Source organism: Dermacentor andersoni, chromosome 2 (genome assembly GCF_023375885.2).
Source record: "Dermacentor andersoni chromosome 2, qqDerAnde1_hic_scaffold, whole genome shotgun sequence".
Taxonomy (NCBI): Eukaryota; Metazoa; Arthropoda; class Arachnida; order Ixodida; family Ixodidae; genus Dermacentor; species Dermacentor andersoni.
The window spans coordinates 177,640,146-177,662,240 of NC_092815.1; the positions used below are offsets into that span (position 1 = coordinate 177,640,146).

At 42.9% G+C, this 22,095-nt stretch overlaps 1 protein-coding gene across 3 annotated transcripts in view; it reads left to right on the plus strand.

The window, feature by feature from the left end:
• Positions 1-22,095, plus strand: part of Ubr3 (Ubr3 ubiquitin ligase) — a 177,469-nt gene that overhangs the window by 19,465 nt on the left and 135,909 nt on the right. For all 3 annotated transcript variants that reach the window (XM_055076000.2, XM_050187188.3, XM_055076002.2), the window contains exons 3-7: positions 401-546; positions 2,432-2,581; positions 4,194-4,301; positions 12,790-12,923; positions 21,535-21,943. In XM_055076000.2, coding sequence (XP_054931975.2) covers positions 401-546; positions 2,432-2,581; positions 4,194-4,301; positions 12,790-12,923; positions 21,535-21,943 — 947 coding nt within the window. The remainder of the gene's footprint in view (positions 1-400; positions 547-2,431; positions 2,582-4,193; positions 4,302-12,789; positions 12,924-21,534; positions 21,944-22,095) is intronic.

The following is a 22,095-nucleotide window of genomic DNA, read 5'->3' on the forward strand; positions in this document are numbered from 1 at the left end:
CTCAAGCTATGGAGTTGCTGCAAGAATGACACATGTATAGGAAAAAAAAGAAAAAGACACATAGTAGAATATTGTTTGCCATCTAAAGATAAATATTGTACTTAGCAACCTTGGTATCGAGGAGTGGTATTATGAAACTATCCTCTTCATCCTACTGCTCTGATCCACATATACCTTTCCGATCTTGGTGATATTGTGGCCGTTGGGTTGCTTGACCGGTTGTGAATGGCGAAAAGAGTCAGTTTGGTATCGAATTGGAGGAAAATTGTTTTGCCCTGGGCCTGTACTTGCTTGATTGTAGGAATGCTTAAAATACACTGTTAACAGTAGTGAGGTTCTGTGGTAGTAGGTGTGCATCGCTCATTACCACCTGCCCACATGTCTCTGGGTTGCGAAACAGGTTCTGCCACCGGCATGGTCCCAAGGCACAAGCTGGCAAGCCGCCAGCACCTCCGGATCTACTCTGCGTGGCAGAGTCCATGATGCCTCGAGTCATCCTGCGCCTCGTCCAGCACCTGCGTGAGCACAGCAGCAGTGTTGATGCTGGTGAGCGTCTCCACTCTCTGCGAACTGCTCCTGGTTTTCTTGAAAGGGCGCGTTCTTGTTCTTTAATTGGCCATTTACTGTATTTGTATGATTCTGCCGTGCCACCGATTGTAATGCACAGTGATATTACCATCCAAACATAAAAAGAAAACAAGCAAGCTTGGTGCCGATTCTACTGCGCACATCAAGTACACATCAAGTAACGAAACCTGAGTCGACGCGTAGCATGTAGAAACGATTTTATGGAACATACAAAGGCACACTGGCGCACACAGCTGAATCTCAGCAGCTAGTCGCTATCGTTGCCCGTCAACATCTCCTTTTCACTGGCTGCTGACCGCAGACAGTCGTCTTCAGTTCCTTTTAATGCATTAGAAACTGAAGGCTTGTGTAGTCATCATCTGCGGGAGGGCATTCCATGCACCATGGACCCACCTTGCGATGTCTCCAAGCATCGCTTCCTTCAGACGACCCATTCGATGGCAGTGTGGCTAGCTACATTGCATTGAGCTTTTTTTCAGTAAGAAACGGTTTCACTTTTGATTTTGAGTAGAAATAGTTACGATCGTAATTCGCATGCAGATTTCAACGCTTCTTTTATTAAAAAGAAGTGTGCATTAGAATCGTGCAAATACGATACATTGCACACATGAAAGCTTCTGTTACTCTTTGTTAAGCTTGAAACTGTGTTTGCTGTTTGTGTCCATTCTTTCCATTATGCCAATTCTTTCCATTACACCCTTGGCCTAGACATTCCGTGGCCATGATTTTCTATCAGTGCCTTTTATGCTATTCTTTTTCACACTTTGCGTACTGCATCAGTAGCCAGAGCGACATTCTGCACTTGTTAAACGGGATCAGGCGGCCATGAACAGTGAATGATAAGAGTGACACAGAATCGAGCCGGAGGCGTCGCTACAAAATTGTGGTTCATCTCTCGGTCACTGTCATGCTGTTCCTACAGATAGATGAAAGTACAGTAGATGCATGCATCGAATTTCATCATCGGCTACTATATCGACTTTGCTTTACTAGTTTTGGTTTCACGGAGCGCCGACATGGTCGACGACATGGCTCCTCACGTAATGCCCTTGGGCCTTTGACGTATGAAAGAAATAAAATAACCCTGCCGTGCAGTGCCCGAAATTTCATTCATCCTTACACGTTAAAGCTTATGGCGCTAGTGGTGGTGCTGCGGAGCTGTCTGAGTAATTAAGCATGTCTGAATAATCAGTCGACTGTATAAGATGAGGGGTGACTATAGCCAGCTTTTTGCAAGAAAATATCTTGACTTATATTCCGGTTTATACGGTAGAATCCTGGACTGCCAGTCTCTTGTTCGTAAGTTCGAATCCTTGCAGTACATTTTGTTGTAATTTTCTTGCAAAGCATTTTAGGATTCCAGCAACAACATCGGCAGACATGAAAACGACCAGGGGAGTAAATTTCTGTAAAACAAAACTTACCTACCACTGCTGCTGAGATTCTAAGTCTGCCCCTGTGGCAATGTGCCATTGAGAGGCAGACACATTAACCTGTGTGCTTTTGTGCAGTGGTGGAACTTGACAATTTGTGTGAACTTTTGTGCCCCATACAGACTTCAAGAATGACAGTCAGTGACGGTCATACATTTCGGAAGCCATCACAGGCATTACTGTAGTGGACAAATATAATGTTGTGTGCACCATGAGAAAGTTGTTCTTGACAAGATGGCAGTGTCCACAGTGAGATCCTGCTGCTGTCGCTATGAGTTCAAAGCCGGAGGAATCGCTGGAGTTGGCAGATCTGTTTGTTTCTTTTTGACTTTTAAGCTGTGCTTCTTCAGTTGCTCTAGCTTGGTGGAAATCACTGGACAATGTCTTACAGCTATTTTTTTTGTTTGCAGGAACAGTGGGCCAGAAGGCGGTGCAAGAGGCAGATGGCTTTCTAACTATGCTGCATCAGCTGAGTGAGATGGGCGCTGTCATGCGGCAAGTGATGACTCACGCGCTCACCAACCCCCTCAGCTATCGAACTCTCACCTGTGCTGCCGCCAGTAAGTTACATGAGCTTTTCTGACTTCTTGGCATGTAGGAGATAAAGTCACATGTCAGCTGCTGACACTGCTTGGTGCTTGTGGGCTATCAGAGTGGAATCTTCACGTCTTTGTTACATTTGAGCCTTAATGTTTGTGAGTGCAGGGCCAATATAATGTAAGAATTCTTTCCGTGTGATTTGATTCCTTTCTTATTGTGCACTGTTTGCAACCAGTCGATCGTAGTGATAACGTGAACGGTGCGCCACTTGAAGCACTGAGGAAGCGCAAAAAGGAACAGCATTGAATTAAAATTTTTACATTATCTCGGCTCAAGTGTCATCAGAAGCAGAAGAGAGGGAAGTGCTTTAGGATTGAAATGTCCACTTGTCCACTTGTCTGTTTGATCAAGCTCTATTTTTGACCAGGAACTTCTTTAGGTCAAGAGTTGCACTAAACTGTAGTGCAACATTTTTGTGTTTTCATAGCAGACCCATCCACTTGCATGTTATGAGCAAGCACCCATTAAAAGCTTTTTCTTCTTTTTGTGAGTGAGTGGCGCGACCTGGCAGTGAAATCTTGGCATTTCGGATGTATTCTATGAGATTACTGTACGTAAGTTGACTGTTATTAAATACATCATAATTATTGCTTAAAATTGCAGTTGGTATACTATTAAACACTCACGCATTATTCTATGCTTTGGAAATCAAAAATGCACGTGTGGCTATGGCAACATGTGTAACTCTGTATCACGTGTAAAGGTGTTGTTTAGTTTTTGATCCAACTGGTTTCCTTTTGACTGGCTAAATACTAAAGCAGTTAGACAGGAAGCCATGAAAACACATTGCTATTATTGCAGAAATCATTTAACAATTCGGAAAACATGAATCGTAGGAACATTGACTTCATAAACGAAATTATGCTTTGTTACAGCACGGCCACACTTGTCGTCTGCCTCCCGCTAATGCCGGCATATAATCGCTATTGCGGTCACCTATCACTGTTTTCAGCATGCTTCTAGTGAATGACTACATCCTTGCTCCCAGATCGAAAAATTCTGATAAAAAATTGTTCCAATGGCGTTTTCCGCATTAGCACTTCATGATGGCCAGTAAGCTTTCCATTGCACTAAAAAAGAAAAAAAAAAGAAAGTGGGTAACATGAAAATTGGTTGTCAGTCCCTTTAATACTTCTTGAAAATAGATGCACTCCTTTAATTATTTGAAAATGGGTGCACAGGTGCCTTGAGTCATAAAAGCCAATTCACTGAAATATGAGATGTGCGATTGAGAAGCCCCTCACATTATAGTTGATGTGATGTGTTACTGTTCTTGGCACAGGTAAGGTGAGGTTCTCAATTAATCTTCCTATTAGAGTAGGGGGTGAAAAAATAAAGGAAAATTAATGTAGCCTTGAACACAATTCTGTAAGGTCTGCTTCAGCATTACCGAGTTTCACCTTCATCAGACTCAAAGTCCTTGAAATGTCCTTGAATTTTTGAGTAACGCATCCTGCATGACACCTGTGCGTTGTTGCAACCACTGTGGATAATATTTACTGTTATGGCAGGGCTTAAAACCATTATTCTATTGTGCACTGTTTGCAAGCGTGTCTGTTTCTCCCTGTGCAGTCGATGTGGAGGACGAGGAGAAGGCAAAGTTTCTACGGCACAACTATGAGTGCTACGAGGAGGCCAAGCGTCGGCTGCAGAACTGGGAGTGCCCACCTGAGTACCAAGGTGAGCTGCATCGACGGGAGTTTTGCATATCAAGGCAGCAGAAGTTGTCAACCGCGAACACACACTTACTGACCCTTGTGCATTGACAAGAGAAATGGGCTATTGGTGGTAATGTCGGTGAACTTGAGGAACCAGTCTATATTCCTCGATCTTTCATGAGGAAATGGACTCTGCTGCAGACTAAATATAAACCCCATTTAAACGATTTTTTGTGCGACAGCAACAAGCGATGCAACTGACATAGCAGTTGCGTCCACGCTTTGCCTACAAGTTGAACCCTGCACGAGTGACAACTCTCCTGTGTTATCGGTATGAGGGCAGCAAATAAGCACCAAAACTGGCATGACCCTTGCTCTAATAATTTGAGCTGATTTGTTTTTCTGCACAGAGCAACATTACAGGCACCTAAGCCTTGACATAACATATTCGTTAAAATTGGCAATTTGCTTTGTTATATCGAAATTTCATTACGTTGAAGTGCGACTTTTTATGCAAATAAGTACAGTTACCAATAAATATTTATTACACGGAAGGGGCAGCAAAGTTTTCTTAATTATTAGGCAGTGGGAAAAAGCAAACTTGAATGAGAAAAAAAAAAGATCATTTTGTTGAACTCGAGAGTTGGCAATGAAAGATGTCGTTTCATGCCATGTCGATGATATCTTCACATCGGTGGTACGAAGCAAAGCCATCCACATCGTCGTGTCCACTCCATAGTGTTGCCCTCTGATAGTGTTGCCCGCAGTAGGACGACACTATCATGAAAAGCACCTGCAGCTAATAGCGAACGCTTCGTCTGCCTCTCGCTTCAACGTGTCTCCGAAACTCGATATTACGCAACCTCCAGCACTAAATGTGCAGGAAGACAATGCACATGATGCCATGCCATCTTGCCACGCCCACTCTTTGCATGCGGGCTGCGTACGCGCTCAGCCATGCTGAAAGCTATGTGCAGCCACGGACACGCTAGAAAAGGAGACGTGTTACCGTTTTTAATTAAGGCAAATTAAGCGATCAATATCTTTGTAAGATAGCATGAAGCCGAGGTGAAGAACAAGCGTCAGCATGACCTATGGTGTTAATTAAGGCATAGTTAATTAAGAAAGTTAATTAAGGCACTCGAACCCACAACCTTTAGTGGGAGTCAAACCCACTTAGAGATATGGGCTGACCGACCATATCTCCAAGTTGGAGTCCAATTGACATTATGAAGGTCAAGAGTCAAACCCACGACCTTTGGTGGGAGTCGAACCCCTGACCTTTGGTGTTAAATAAGCCCAAGTTAATTAAGGTGTGGTTAATGAAGTTAGTCTGGCAAGCACAAGATTCAATTGTTGGTTGTCACAGTGACTTGGAATGTGTCTTTGCAAAGTAAAAATTACAGAAGCTTTCAAAAGCTGAGACTGGATCATTGCCGCACGAGCTCATGTTATGCATCAGGACTCATACAAGGTAGTTCGCAGCATTGTTCTCACTGACAGGAAGTCAATGGATCTGTAGGTAAACATTGTTACATACAACTGAACGTACACTCGGAAGTTGTGAGACTGTGGTTGGAGTTTCCACCTGGCATCATTGTCTTGGCAAAAACTAAAGTACATCAGTAAATGAGCCAGCCATATCTCCAAATTGGATTCCAATTGACATTTTGAAGCTGTGTTGTCAACTTAAGGGCAAGGGAACTTTTCACCTGCATCTGAAATGAAATCAATTCCCAGGGGTAAGAGCAAGTGCAGTTACAATCCACAAATCGCAAGATGGGCACCCACGGCACAGGTGTAGGTCCCCATCTGTAGATTATGCCAAAACATATCCACAAAAGTTAGTCTGTATGGCACTAAGCAGGAGTAGTGAACCTCTCTGGCCTCTACTTGACAAACAAAGGTGGTGACTTCAATCAAGGAAAGGAAAATCAGGCAAGGAAAATCGTGACATAGCACTGACCGACGTGTTCCAAAGGCTGAACAAATATCGTCTACAGACCATTATCATGTAGTGAACTGGTAAGTTAAGCACCCACGGTAGCGGCATGCATCAACGTGCGATCTCTGCCAAAACTTTGACAAAACATTACACATGACATCAACCTAATAGAAGCACACATTCTGTGCTTGACAGAAATGAGAATGGAACCAGCAGATCCCAGAGAGTTTTCTGGGTATATCTGTGGGGCACAACGTCACGACAACAATGCAGAAGTTGCAGCCATCTACGTGCAAACAACACTCATGGATCCGAACTGTCAATTCGACATTGGCGAAATGTGCAGTATGATTGTCAATGGGTTTCATTGTTGTCTGCGCTTACTTGGCACCCAGTTTGTCAGAAAAAGCAGCAGGTAACTTCATCGTCCAAAACATGCCACCCGACATGTGCCACCGGCCAATGATTATGATAGGTGATCTTAACCAAAGCGCTCAGACAAATGCAGCTTTTCTAAAGCGCATAGAAACCGTTCTAGGTCTGGACCTTGCCATGCCAAAACAAGCCACGTGAATAATTCAAGGAACGTCCATTGACTTGGCGTTCCACAATGAAAATTCCATAAAGATATTTTATTTTTTTATTTACAATACTGCCAGTCTCTAGTGAGACCATAGCAGGAGGGCACTATATATATGCACATAAACAAAGAACACTGATAATGTTAAGTATGAATACATGTATAACGTCAGTTTTGCACCTTAAAAACATGAACAATTTTTACTACAAAATGTATACACCAAACAAAAGTACATGCGAACTTTCAAAAAAAAAAAAAAAAAAATAAGAAATGGCAATTGAGGTATTCTACAGTGCATACCCGACTACATACACAGGACACAAGTACATGGTGGTTTGCACGATCAATAATAGCACTAGCAATTTTAACTTGCTAAACAATTTTTTCAATTTCTAATTCAAACTGAGACAGTGACTCTGTGTTAGTGGTGAGAGGCGATAACATATTCCATTCACGGATGGCAACCGGAAAAAAGGAATATTTAAACACATTATTAGTACATTTATATTCCACTAAGGTGTTTGTGTGTTTGTGCCTGGTAGGTCGTGTTTGTGAATAAGAGATGTAATTTGAAATGTCAATTTTGAAAGAATTATGCAGAAGTTGATAAAGAAATTTCAAACGTGCCTGTTTCGCTCGTGCTTCGAGCGTAAGGAGCCCAGAAATTGCTAGAAGGTTAGAGGGAGAGTCTGCACGTCTAAATTTGTTGTGGATAAATCGAATGGCCTTCCTTTGTACTGCTTCTATTTTCTTTATGTTAGTTTGGGTGTAGGGAACCATACAGTGTTTCCGTATTCGAGGATCGGCCTAACGAATGTTTTGTATGCTAGGAGTTTTGTTGACAAGGGTGCGAGTTTCAAGTGTATCAAGTATGTCACTGATCACAAGGCCATTGTAATGTGGATCCAGAAGTAGCATCGTGGCGACCAAGTGATAGAGTGCGGTCAGAAGATTTGTATCATCTGACGACACACAATATGTATTCCATAAGTATACACGCATGCACCTGCCATTTCCTTTCACAGTACGAGCACCAATATGTACGCACAACAAGTGTCCTGGCAGGCCTTCATAGCTGTTTCGGACATGCCTGTCGCGATTTGAGCCTTTGGGGGTAGTAAAAGGCATGCATTCATATTTTTCGGGCTGCCCCATTTTTCGGACATTTTCGCGGCCACTAGGGAGTCCGAAAAATTGGATGTTGACTGTATTTGCTCCAAAGTCTCCAAAGGCTGTATTTGTGGGCTCCAACCTACTCCAAAATTAACATTTTACTGCTCCAAAAATTTCTCCAAATCTCGGGGTGTCAGTGGCACCACTAAAAGCAGAAATCATTGCATTGGTAATACAGGCAGACCAAACCAAGTGAGTTGAATTGTCTGTTAGATCCGAAAGTATGTTGTATGTGGATCCATTGTAACAGGCATGGACTGTATCTGCAAGTGCAAATGGAGCGGACCTAGTGTTGTTTCCTTACCATCCTGACAGTTGGCAAAGCAATGCATTCTGTTCTTCAATTGACGATCAGTGTTTTTGTCGCTTGTCGGCAGTGAAACAAATCTGTGAAATGAAAATGATTCCATGAAGTACTTTTTTCGTTTGCTTCTCAGATAAGGTTCTAGTGCATGGATGTGATGTCTGCTGACTTTAAATTTAAACTGCAGAACAAGATTACTTTGCTGGATTGCAGTTTTCAGTAAAACAGTAAGACTAAGAATTTTTTTTTTTGTGCATTTTATTATCAAGTTTTACTGCAATGTCAGTTTTTTCTTGAAGGCCGTTTTTTTCAATGGAAGAATGTGTTATTTTATATTATCTGTCATAGTGATTGCATCATTAAAAGTGGTTTATCTTTTCACAGATATAATGTGAGAATTAGAAGTGCTGATGTAGTTGGTCATAAAAAGTAGTGTATTGCAGGATGTGCAACATATTTACAACATTGCAACCAACAAAAGCATGGCAAAGAGCCATTGCAGTAGTGGGCAGTACATACATATTCTGGTTATAAGTTGTAGTCAGGGTAACTGAATATGGGGCTGGGAAGGGCTAAAGCATAAATTATTGGAAGTACTCTTTGCTGGAGAAAAAAGAACCACTGCACTTGATGCCAAGACTGTATTGCTGCATAGGTTTTATTTTTCTTTGCTGACCACTCTGTTATCATCACAGGGTATGCCCAATCACCATCAAGAGAGAGAGAAAGAACACTTGCACCTAAATCTTGGGAGAGTCTCTCACTATTAACAATTGTTGGGCAGTACATCCAGATAGGTAGTCCTGATAATCATGTGGATTTGACGTGGTCTATGTGACAGTGGATTTTTCTGAGCTGCTTTTTTTGGTGGTGGCCAGATTGATAACAGCCACTTTTTGCCCACTTCACAAGAGAGAGGCTGTCCACTATCCATTTATTTCCATTCTTATTCTGGCAATTATGCTGAGTCTGAATTCTGGCCCTGAGCTGCATGGCAATTTGCTACTTGGACCCGACTTACTCCATTTTACTGAGCTCTTCCGGTGAAGCCAGTACAATTAAGCATGCTGAAGCACTGGCGAGTTTGCAGCTGGATGTAGTTCGTTGCCTGCATTGACTGGAGCCAGAGCATACGTCTGTTTCTGGACTACCTTCAGCCTAACAGTGGCGTCTGGCAGCTGGCATAACCGAGACAGGGTGGGGCTGGCTACATGAGAGGCCTTGTCTTGGTGTCAAGGCCCTCGCAGATATTTGCACAAGTGGGCACAAATTGCCCATATTGATCAGGCTGGCAAAGACCACTGACTTCTACAAGATGTCCCATGCTTCTCATGCAACTTCTTTCTGCTGTCTCAGATGTCTCCTGCCTCTATGGAGGCAGATGCAGATGAATATTGTGAGGGTACATTTTCACTTTTCTAATTAGATAATCAGATTACGTATCTCACGGCATTGACTCCGCTACAAAGGCATTGGGCAGCAGTGTAGTAAAAGGAACAAGAAGGTAAATGTTTGTTTGGGTGGCACAGCTGTTGTGATCTCTCTTTCTCCTACTCTTGTTCCAGTGTCTGAGTACAAGATGTTCACAAAAGGTGAGCTGGTGACTGGCTGTGGCGTGGCTTTGTTATGCATCTACACTGTAGTCTTGCATGGCAGCAGCCCCCTGCCCCTCACCAGCTGCTTTCAGTGGCAAAGCCATTTTGCTATGTCCAGATGTTTTAGACCCATTTAACATTACTCTGTTTACCTACATATGGCCACAAGCTAGCTAGCTATCCTAAATGGGACAGTGATTAATAGCTGTGTTTTAATTTTTCCTATAGTTGGGAACTACTTACCAGGTGGGTAGTTCTGTAACTCGTGCTTTGCTTGGCTTGTGTTCCCATAGTTCTCCCGGTAGTTCTTAGTTAGTGCCTTGCTTGTCTTCTGAGTTTGCTTTATATGCACTTTTAGTGCAGCAGTTCTCAATCTTTCTCCCCACTCGAGTCCCTCCTCCCCGGCCTATTGTAACAAAATCTTCCCGGTGTATTTTTGATTTTGTTTTACTGCATTTTGAAACCTTGTTTTTTTTTCTTCTCTTTCTTTCTTCCATTTCTGATGTCTCAAATTACCTGTATGTATTCACTTTACCCCTCCCCCCCCTTATGTAATAGATAATCAGGCCCATTGGGCATTAAAAGTAAATGAAGTATAGATATACCAGGTCATGACCTCTCATTTACTTCATTACATAAAATAAAAAGAGACATTAAACTGATATTGAAACTTTATTTTATGGTGAGCATCTCGGCTTACTTTATGGTTTCTCTGCATTGAATGTTCCAATTCCGCTCTGAGAAATAAGTCTGGTCTCAGTGACAGGCATGTTCTCTGCACTTCGCGACCTTCCCCAAGATAACTTGCGGCCTCCCACTGGGAGCAGGCTTGCCCAGATGCGCACAAAGCTGGATATTTTGGGAGCATTTAGTTAGCTTCCAATAGATGCAGAACAAAAGAAAAGCTGGTTGATGTGAATAACTGCACTTCTGCTGCATGTTTGTTAACAGTAGCTCAAGAGGTGGTACATCAACTAGCATATTAAAGCACCAAACAATTGATTACTGTGTGTCTTGTTGGACATAAGGAAAGAAAAAACAAAACCCTGGTAAAGTAGGAGCATGAAAAAAAAAAGGTGTTGCAAGTATAATGGCAAGAATTCATAGATGCGTGTGCTCTTTGACCTTACCGCAAGTATAATGGACTTCAGAGTGGCTCAATGTGCAGTGATGAATGGCACTTTCTTACATTTGGCTTATTCTGCCCTGTGGACATCTAGAGTCTGTTACTTGGTATAACGTGCCTGGAGAAAGGGCAGTTGTTATATAAAAGAGTAAGAACTACAGGTCAACATTTGAAGGATGTTGTAGTGGGACTTTTCTGAAGGTAATGTTTCCTGTCAAATGCTTTGTGAATAAAATGTCTGTCTCTGGACTGCATCTTGTTTAAACTTATTTAACTCCTTGCAAGATCTTATTTAGTTACGGAAAGTGATACAAATGAAAGTATAGTTACAGGCTTTTTACAAGGAACAGCAAAACAACCAAGATGTTGGATAGTGTATCCTCAAAGCTCCTCATTGTCTTCTTCACTATGACCAACATTGTTGATTTGGAAAGTCGTCTGTTTGCTGACTTTTGACTGAAAATTTGAATATTGAGAAGGTTTGTGCCAAGATGGGGCCAATATTGCTGATGCCTGAGCAAAAGTTTCGACAAAAAAAAAAACTTAGCATTTATTGGAAAACTTCATATAACATTAATGAATTCTTGCAAAGGGTTGTCACTGCCGATGAAACTTGAATTTACAAATATGACATCGAGCTGAAGTCACAGAGCAACGAGCGGAAAAAAGAGATGAGCCAAGGCCAAAGGGAGCATGGAAGAACAAAGCAAAAATCGGTCACATTCATTATGTTATTTGACTGCCAGGAAATGTGTACCACGAATTTGTACCTGAAGGTAACACTGTCAGTGCAGCTCTCCACATGGAGGCCCTGAAACATATTAAAGATTGTGTGTGCCATGTGTGACCATGTTTGTTGAAAAAGGGGTGCTAAATTTGGCGTCATGATAATGCGCCCTGCACGCTCTCTGCTGATAGTGCCTGAGTTCTTGTAACACAATTCCATCTTCTGGTTTTAACACCTTTCCTACGCCCTGGATTTAGCCCCCCTGTGGCATTTATTTTTTATCCCTAAATGCAAACTGGCGCTCTGGGGGCGGCATGTCAGGGATGTGATGGCACTTCAAAAGGAAACAACATAGTTGCTGAAGCACTTAATGGAAGAGGACTTCGAAGGGTGCTTCCAGCAATGAAAGAAGAGGTGGAACCAGTGTATTGTGTCTAATGGGCAGTATTTTGAAGGTGACGACAACCATGTATTTGAATGGTCGTGAAATTAATTGTTTAAAACTTGCTGCATGATCTTTTAAAACAGACCTCATATTTTGAAAATGGTATAAGGAAATGGTACACAGCAAACTGAATGCTTCAGACTTAAGAAGACAGATGTCATCTGAGGCCCTTCCAAAATTGGTTTGAAGGTTGGAACATGGCATCCTTTTAATTCATGTCATAAGTCATGATGTTTGAGATTCACTGTGCATCAGGTTGTTTTTCAAGCCAAGTAGCACACCAGCAATTTCGGAGATCATTGTCTTGTGTTACTGCTTTACAGATTCACATTGACTAACATTAAGCACTGGATCTGTGCTTGCGAAAACTTCATTTAAAGTATCTGTTTGCCAACATAAATGGTATAAAATGTTTCAAGCAAAAATCTCCTACAATTTTTGATTACTTGTAGCAAAGGGGGATTTGTTGATGTTTGGGCTTTGATCTTCATAGGCAGGCGATGCGACTGATGGGATGTCGAGAATCTTCGAGAATCTGGCATGTCGTAGCATGCTGGAGTATTTATGGGAAAAAGATATTATTTTTCTTTCTTTTTGTCTTGTCCGTGTGTGCAGAGATCACCTCACTACAGCCCGTCCTGATGCACAACAGCTTCCTGGAGGAGTTGGTCTTCTGGATGGTCAAGTTTGAGTTCCCTCAGAAGCTAGTCTGCTTCCTGCTCAACATGCTACCTGACATAAACTATAAGGTATGTTGCCCAGCCCTTTCCGTCTCCTTTGTTTCGGTGAAAGTAATAGAGAAAGAGTGTCGGTGATATGGTTTTTCGCACACTGCAGTTACTGTAAGTGAAGCTGCAATTGGGGCCAGTTGGTTGGGCAATGTTTTGTACAAAACGAAGAACGTCTGCAAAATGGCGCAGCACATACACCTTACACAGAGCGAAAACCAACAACTGTTATTAGGTTGCATACTGTTGGGTGTGTGTTCCATCCCGTTTTGAAGCCTTCCTTGGTTTTGTGCATTTATGCACTCTTGTCTCACATTCCTGTGATTGTTCATAGACGATGTGATTGCGTACTACAGACATGCAGACGGTAATCATTACATGTGTTCACCAACAAAATAGGTTGGATTGTTATGCAGATAGTTATAAAAAAATCAAAATGGACCCTTCACGTTGTCAAGGCAGTCTGAAAAACACTGCCAATCTGTCATGACAACTAACAGCCAGTAAAAGAAAAAAAAGCTTAAAAATTGTGTTGTCTAATGAAAAGAGAAAAAAAAAAGTTGAGCAAATAAAAGCCAAAAACACTGAGCCTTATTCACATGTTTTTCTGTTTCTTGTCGTAATATACACTAAAATGCTCTAACCACTACTGCTTTGTCAATGGGTAGTCAACAGCCTGTCGCTGTGCTGTTTGTGTATTCCCATCTCATCTTTAGTTCCTGTGGTGATTCTATAACCCCTTCAGGCACCAATTAGTTCTGTCCATTAAAAAATGTTTCACCGCCTTTTTTGCATCTTCATAATCATGAATAGCATACAGCTGCAGTATGGATTGAGAAGCTCCAATTACATATTCAGCTATAGCTTGTTATGTTTACACAGTGTGGAGTCCATGCAAGAACTCTCTACAGGGACATCAGATATGGAAATATCAACTATTTCTTGTCTAGCATAGTTGAAAAGCAGTTATCCAACCACTTGAAGAGCATGTCTGATGTAAAAAAATCATGAAAAAAATTGTCAGTTTTACCCAAAAGCAAAAGCATTGAAAGTGATTGCAAGGTTTAGGAATGCACTAATGATGCCTCAGAAAGCTAGAGATGAAGAGCATGCCAGCAGCTTTGCAAGTGTCACGCCTTGAGACCTGAAGCAAAGCTGTTGGCATTTGTCAGCATCTAAAGAAAAGATTACGTAAACTTAGCATGACGGTCACCACGGTGTAATATGCCTTACAGCCTTAGGACAGAGAGCTGAAGATGACATAGAGGTAATGAATGAAACCGTAACTAGACTGGCTTCAGAAGCAGCAATTGTAGGAGGTAAGGTGCCAAAGCAACCAGTAGGTAAGGTCTCCCAGGTAACGAAAGACCCAATAAAGAAACGATAAAGTATGAAAGTGTCCAACTCAAGAGATCACATAGAATTTGCGGAACTGTCAAGACTGATCAACAAGGAGAAATAAAAGATATTTAAAATTATAATGTAAGAAACATTGAGGAAGCAGTAAAAAATGCACGCAGCATGAAATCAGTGGGAAGAAAACTTGGCATAGGGCAAGCCAAGATGTATGCACTGAAAGATATGCTGGGTAATATCATCAGCAGTTTTGAAGAGTAAAAGCAGCGAAAGAATTCTATATTGACCTGTAAGTACCTAGAGCAGCCATGATACGTGTCTCCATCTGAAGTAGTAATGAACAGGTTACAGAGACTCCTTCTGTAACTAGCAGGGAAGTTAGAAGGGCCCTGCAAGACATGAAACAGGGTAAAGTGGTAGGAGAAGATAGAATAACAGTCGATTTAATCAAAGATGGAGGAGACATCATGCTTGAGAATCTGGTGGCCCTTTATACGAACTGTCTCACGACTTCAAGGGTCCCAGAGAACTAGAAGAATGCCAACATTATAATAATCAACAAAAAGGGAGAGGTTAAAGAATTGAACAATTTTAGGCCTATTGCATTACTGCAAGTATTGTATAAAATATTCACCAAGATAATTTCCAATAGAATAAGGGCAACACTGGAATTCAGTCAAACAAGAGAACAGGCTGGCTTCAGGAAGGGATACTCTACAATGGATCACATCCATGTCATCAATCAGGTAATCGAGAAATCCGCAGAGTAGAATCAGCCTCTCTATATAGCTTTCATAGATTACGAAAAGGCTTCAGTAAAGATACCTTCAGACACACCTTCAGAAAAGGATTCAGTAAGGATACCAGCAGTCGTAGAGGCATTACATACAGGAGGCTTACTTAAAGGTACACTAAAGAGAAAAATGATTTATTCTGCATCAGTAAATTACCTTTCTATGACACCAAAAACACCACTCTTACCACGATAAGACGCTTGGTAAACCAGAAAAAGTGCAAGAACAAAAGACGGATGGCGACGCCTCCTTGAAGTTCCCTCACCTGGTCGCTGTGACGTCATAGATTTTGATGGCATGGTACTTCTAGGGCCTACTTAATTATGTAGCAGTACAGATTGACTACACAAGTTTCGGGAACCTTTACTTGGCTAGCCAACGCGGCTCAAATACAAAAAGATACTTTGGAATCCCTGATGTCACACTGACGTACCGGCGTCAGGGTTTCGGCGCAAAATTCAAATACCGATACTTCCACCTTCATTTTCTCATATAATAATCAAACTATTATTTTGAAATGACTGCCTGCAAAGTTCTCAAACAATGCTTTGTTAGTCGCAACTGATTTATTGTTTCACTTTAGTAGTCCCTTTAAATATCTTAAAAAATATCTACAGAGATTGCACAGCTACCTTCATTCTCCACAGGTAGAAAGATACCTATAAAGAAAGGGGTCAGGCAAGGAGGCACAATCTTTCCAATGCTATTCCTGCATGCTTGTATTCAGGCTATTAAACTGGGAAAGCTTAGGAGTGAGGATCAACGGTGAATATCTCAACAACCTTTGGTTTGCAGGGGACATTGTCCTGTTCAGCAACACTGGGGATGAATTACAACAAATGATTGAGGACCTTAACAGAGAGAGTGTAAGAGTGGGGTTGAATATTAATATGCCGAAGACAAAGATAATGATCAATAGCCTGGCAAGTGAACAAGAGTTCAGGATCACCAGTCAGCCTCTAGACTCTGTGAAGGAGTACGTTTACCGAGGTCAATACTCGCAGGGGACCGTAATCATGTGAAGGAAACTTACAGAAGAGTAAGAGTGGGTTGGAGAGCATATGGCAGACATCATCAGATCCTGACTAGAAGCTTACCATTATCAATGAAAAGAGAAATGTATAATCAGTAAATTCTACCAGTGCTAACAATGGGGCAGAAACATGGAGACTGATAAAGAAGCCCGAGAACAAGTTAAGGTCTGCGCAAAGAGCAATGGAATGAAGAATGTTAGACTTAACGTTAGGAGACAGAAAGAGAGTTGTGTGGATCAGAGAGCAAACGGGGATAGCCGATATTCCAATTGACATTAAGAGAAAAAAAATGGAGCTGGGCAGGTCATATAACCGTAGAGGTTAGATAACTGGTGGACAATCAGGGTTACAGAATGTGTGCCAAGAGAAGGGAAGCGCAGTCGAGGACGGCAGAAGACTAGGTGGGGTGATGAAATTAAGAAATTTGCGGGCGCTAGTTGGAATCGGTTGGCGCAGGACAGCGTTAATTGGAGATTGCAGGAAGAGGCCATCGTCCTGCAGTGTACATAAAATAGGCAGCTGCTGCTGCTAATGATGAATATGCACACAATGCTCATGCTCATGGAGAGCCTTGCAAGTTGGCGCAGTGTGCCACAAGATGGGGCCAGCTGCTTCGCATTCATCGCCAGTGAGTGTCCAGGAAAAAAAAAAAAGCGAGAAGCAAACCGCCCCTGTGCTCCCTTTCGACAATCTCCCTCTCTTCCTCATTGAGCGTGGAAATGCGCCGTAGAAGCAGCGGTAGGTGCCCCGACAAAGCGCAAAGCTGTGTTGCTTAAGACAAAGCTGCAAATTTTGCAAGACTCAAAGTACCAGCTTGCGCAGTCAATGATATTGTTACGCCCGCGAAAGGGGTTTATTGACAAGCCAGGTACAGTTAGACGCAACGGCTTTGATCACCTGTGTGCCTATTGAGATTCAGCTAGCCTGCATACGTCGCCTTTTCTTGGATGCCCCATATACTGGTGAGGCGTGAACCCACTACGCATGCAAGAGTGTCACAATATCGACAATTCTGAAAACTGCGAGTGCCACGATCATGAAGACTAGAACCAGTGACCCTGCCAATGAATGGTAACGGCTCGCTTTGTGCGCCTGGCTGAAATTCTCATTTATGAAACCAACACGATGGCAGCCGCTGACATTACTGAATTCTGGGAGCGTGTTGCTACTGGCGATAAAATAGGTGGTGCTTTGATGGAGGAGTTTCCGAGTGCAGATAGTACTGCCTCGTTCTGCGAAAAATCTTCGACGGGGCGATCATTGTTGCGACAGGCGGTGGCAAACTTGGTTTCGGAGCTATGAAGGTATGTCTGGCAGCTTTTTCTTTTCTTTTTTTGACGGCAGTCCAGATATAGTGATAATTGGTTATAAAGATCAGATCTTTCATTCCTGATACCGTTATAAGTGGACTGCACTGTAAAACACGTTGTAGGGCTTGTTTGTTGGAATCCATGACAGAATGTGTCAGTGTGACTGAATGAGGATGTGGAAAAAAGCAGACACACAGAGACAGTGCTACTTTCAACTATAGATTTTTATTTTCGTGCAAACCAATAAATGTATAGTACTGAACGAGCGGCAACCAAATGGAGAAAAAAAAAAATTCAGTGCAACATATTGCAGAACCATACACGTGTGTAAGGCATGATCAAAACATACACTGTAATAGTTACAGCGATAAACCAAGGAATTCAATATCTTTTTCTAATAGCAACACTGAAGGCTTGCTTACACACCTTCCATCTAATTTCGCAATATTATAGGCCTCCACGATTCCTCTTGTCATCCTGCTGTGAGCCTTGTACAAATTTGAAGTATTTTCAAATATTGGTTTGCAGCCACACTTTCGGCAGTGAATGCCTAAATGGCCTGAAATTAGTTTAGTTATGCTATATTGATGCTCTTTAGTCTCTGATTGATGCATCTGCCAGTTTGACCAACATAGGTTCTTTTACAAGAAAGGGGAACAGCATAGACAATTTTACGCATACAGGTTACAAAATCTTTGCGATGTTCAGTAGAAGATGCATTTGTCTTACTGTGCTCTGAGTTAACCTCATTGCATAGCTTCTGCAGACGTTCAGGGGCAGGAAAAACCAAATGCAGCCCCAGCTTTCCCGCTATTCTTCTCAGATTAAACGATATGCAATGAATGTATGGCACTACAGAAACTTTCTTTGCTCAAGCAGTGCTACTGCTTCCCCTTAACGAGTTTTTACCGAGGTGACCAGAAACGACGGGCAACCAGAATATTCCAGGCGCTTGGCCTTATTCCTGAAACTGGTTTCCACTTTGTGGTCGTACGACTTCATAAGAGAGTTATTGAAACTAGATGTTACTACAGTGAAACCTCGTTAAACTGTAGTCGGTCGGAGCTCAGAAAAAGTACGTACTAAACGGTAGTACTGCTTAACCGAAATAGCATGAGATCGCCCACTTACCTGTCAAAAACGGGAGAGAAAGTGTGATGAAAGGGGAAAAAACATGCAGTTTTTATTTACTTCACGCGACAAAAGTGTTATTTTCGTTTGATGCCGCGGTGGCCTAGCAGCAGCGACAGCGGCTTCAAGCTTACTGAAGCTGCGAGCCAGCTTTTCAAGCAGCTCCTTCTTCCCAGCAAACACTCGCATTGCAGATTCCTTGTTAGTGTTGCATATTCTCTGTGTGCGGGCGCGGTAGCGTTGCAGAAGTTGCGGGGCACCTTTTCATAGCGGGGTGCTGTTCTTGTCGCAACGATTGAATTCGTGAGGCTGACGTAATGCGCAGCTTCTGCCACTGTCGGACCTGAATCGCCCTTGCTGTCGCTTTCCGTGTCATCCTTATCACTGTCGCTAGGCGACATTTCGGCAGAACAGAGGAACCTCACAGCCGACATCTCTTCGCGGCCGCAGCAGCGCTGCCGAGCAACTTCTTCACATTACAAATGCCACACACCGTAGTCAACAGTAGACCCATGTCGCATGCCAGCACCAACTTCTTCGTGTCACGTTCGACAGCACGAACAATGTCTAATTTTCTTTCTATGCTGAGCACCCGGCGTCTTTTTTATCGAAGCTTCGGCATGACGCGAGTCCTCGCTTACACGATGCCACAACGCTCTCTGGGACGCCGCCGAAATGATGTTGATGTTGATGTGGCTTCACACGCAAACGCATAGGGCGCTTGGAGGCCATTGTTCAGATCTCTGAGGCTTGTTCATGGTGTCTACTAACCGGGAAAACCGGGAATTCTCAGGGACCTTGAGTAGTCTGGAAAAACTCAGGGAAAACTCAGGGAATTTGTGCCTCTATCAGGGAAAATTAGATGAAATTTTATTGAAAGGGTCGAAAGTCGTGATAATGCTGGCTCGAGTAACAGACAGGAATTGTAATGAATCGTCTTTGACACCCTGTCATCAGCTGGAGGAGTTGCCAATGTACAGTCAGCAAGTGACTTTCCAGATGACCGATAATTTGGACAGATTCATGGCACCGCCACACACCCCATAGAGTCAGTGTATCAGAAGGTCTGAAATTTCGGATGCAAGAACCCTTTGGCGTCCGATTTTCCGGCGCTTCTTGCCGTGACTGCAGGTCCGAAATGGAATTAATCAAAGCCACCACCGCTTCAGTTTTTATTACCTTGCCGCCTCAAACCGGCGCTCTCGCACGCAGATCCGCTGGCAGCCGTAGCCACCACTGCGGCAACGCTAGACCTAGCTGCTTCGGCGTTCATTATTAAGCTTCTTGCCGTTGGGTGCCGCGTTTTCCATTGAAGGAATTCGCTGCTGTCAGCAATGGCACCGACTCTGCCTGTGTGGTCCTCGTGACTGGCTTAGAAGTTTGGAAAGCACGGTGCGTTGCATAATGCCGGTTCCCGAAAGTCAGCTTCGCCTCTGTACAGAAATGTTATTGTTGAAGCATATGTAAAAGTATTGCAGTGAAGCATAACAAGCGTGGGAAGGGGCTAATGCCATGGGACACAGTATGTATTCCGTAATTATACATGCGTGCACCCGGTATCTCCTTTCACTGTATGAGCACTGGTATGCCTAATACGTGTACCAACAGGCCTTCAGAGCGTTTTAAAATGTGCCTAAAGCGGTTTGAGCCCTTAAGGGCAGTAAATGACATGCATTTATTTTTTCCAACTGGCCGATTTTTCGGACGTTTTCGCAGCCCCTAGGGAGTTAAAAAAATCGGGCGTGGACTGTGCAACTGAACCCCGATTTTTATTGACATTTTATTTGCTGTGCATTTTACTAACCCTTTCTTCTATTCTCTTTTTGAATAACATAAACAGTACTCCTTAGTATTCAAACTGGATTAAGTCGTTTTTTTAATTTGTTTTTCATATGCTTAATAGAGAGTGACAGCATCGGGCTACATAGTTTCAGCCTGTCTTGACATAAAACATAGTTCCGCGTCACTCAGGGAAAGCCTGGAAAACTCAGGGAATGTTGAAATGTCAACTTGGTAGACACCCTGGTTTTTGTTCTGCCGGGCTGCCTGATGGAGATGAAGCACCGCCATGTTTGCATGCTGAAAAGTTGACCGTTACGTATGCAATAAGCTGGTACGGTTTATGCGGATACAAAACACATTATGTTCAATGGCTGCTGAGTCGGGGATTTGACTTTATTACTTTTAAAATGAAACTACTGTTTAAGTGGGTACGGTTTAACGAGGTTTTACTGTATTGCACATTTAACGAGGTTTGAATGAGCAGAACGAAATGGTGGGACTGGCTTATTGCCTCTCGGCTGATAACACCAGCACACCTTTTATGACTGGTGGATGCATCGATCAGAGACTAAAGGAGCAATAATTATAAGGTCACTAAATCAATGTCGGGCCATTTGGGTATTCATTGCGGAGATTGTGGTTGTAAACTCGTATTTGAAGATACTTCAAATTTGTATAAGGCTCATAGCAGGATTACAAGAGAAATCGTGGAGGCCTATGAAGTCGAAAAATTAGATGGAAGGTACATAAGCAAGCCTTCAGTGTCGCTATCGGAAAAAGTGATCGAATTCTTCGGTTTATCGCTGTAACTATTGCAGTGTATGTTACTCATGTCTCACACACATGTACAGTTCTGCTATATGTACCACTGAATGTTCTTTTTTCTCTGTTTTGTTTCTGCTCGTTCGGTACTATACATTTATCGGTTTGTGCGAAAATAAAGATCTATAGTTGAAAGTAGCGCTGTCTGTGTGTGTGTTTTTTTCTATATCCGTGTTCAGTCGCGCTTACACATTCTATCATTGATGCTAACACATTTCTCTCAAGCTTACCATTAAATTGCCATTGAAGTTGTTACATTATTGCTTTTGCTTTCGATGTACAATTGTGCATACAGTGCCTCAAGGGTATATCAGTCACGGTCAAAGACAATGCCTTTTACTAGCCAGGCTCGCTTCTCACCTGAATGAACCTCCTTTCCTTCCCCTCTACAACCACCCTGCAGGAGGCATTCACGCAGACCTTCGTGCAGCACTACAGCCGCATCAGCCACATGCTGACACAGTCAACCGACTCAGAGACCCTGTCCAACCGGGTGGTGCATGTGAGCGTGCAGCTGTTCTCCAACGAGGCGCTGTCACTGCGCATGACGCGCCGGGCACACCTGCTGCACATCATGGTGATCAGCTTGCGCGCCATGATGTCCCTCATCCTGCAGCCCAGCACCCTGCAGGAGGGCGAGCGCAACTTCCACTACGTCGTCAACTGTGGGCACCGCATTGCCAAGGACCACTGCTACTGGCCGCTGGTGAGCGACCTCAACAACATCCTCACCCACCGGCCGGTCGCCATGGAGTTCCTGGCCGACACCCGCCTTCTGGACATGTGGTTCTCCCTGCTCTCCATGTTTCAAGGCAAGTTGTTTTTAACCCTTTGTGTGCCAGTGTGGCCAACAGGTGACGAACCACCAAAAAAATAATTGGATGTTTTGCTGAGTTTCTGTTTAGAGTACAGAGCTTCTTGACAAATTTCTTTGGGCAACACTAAATGATAGGCAGCGCACATT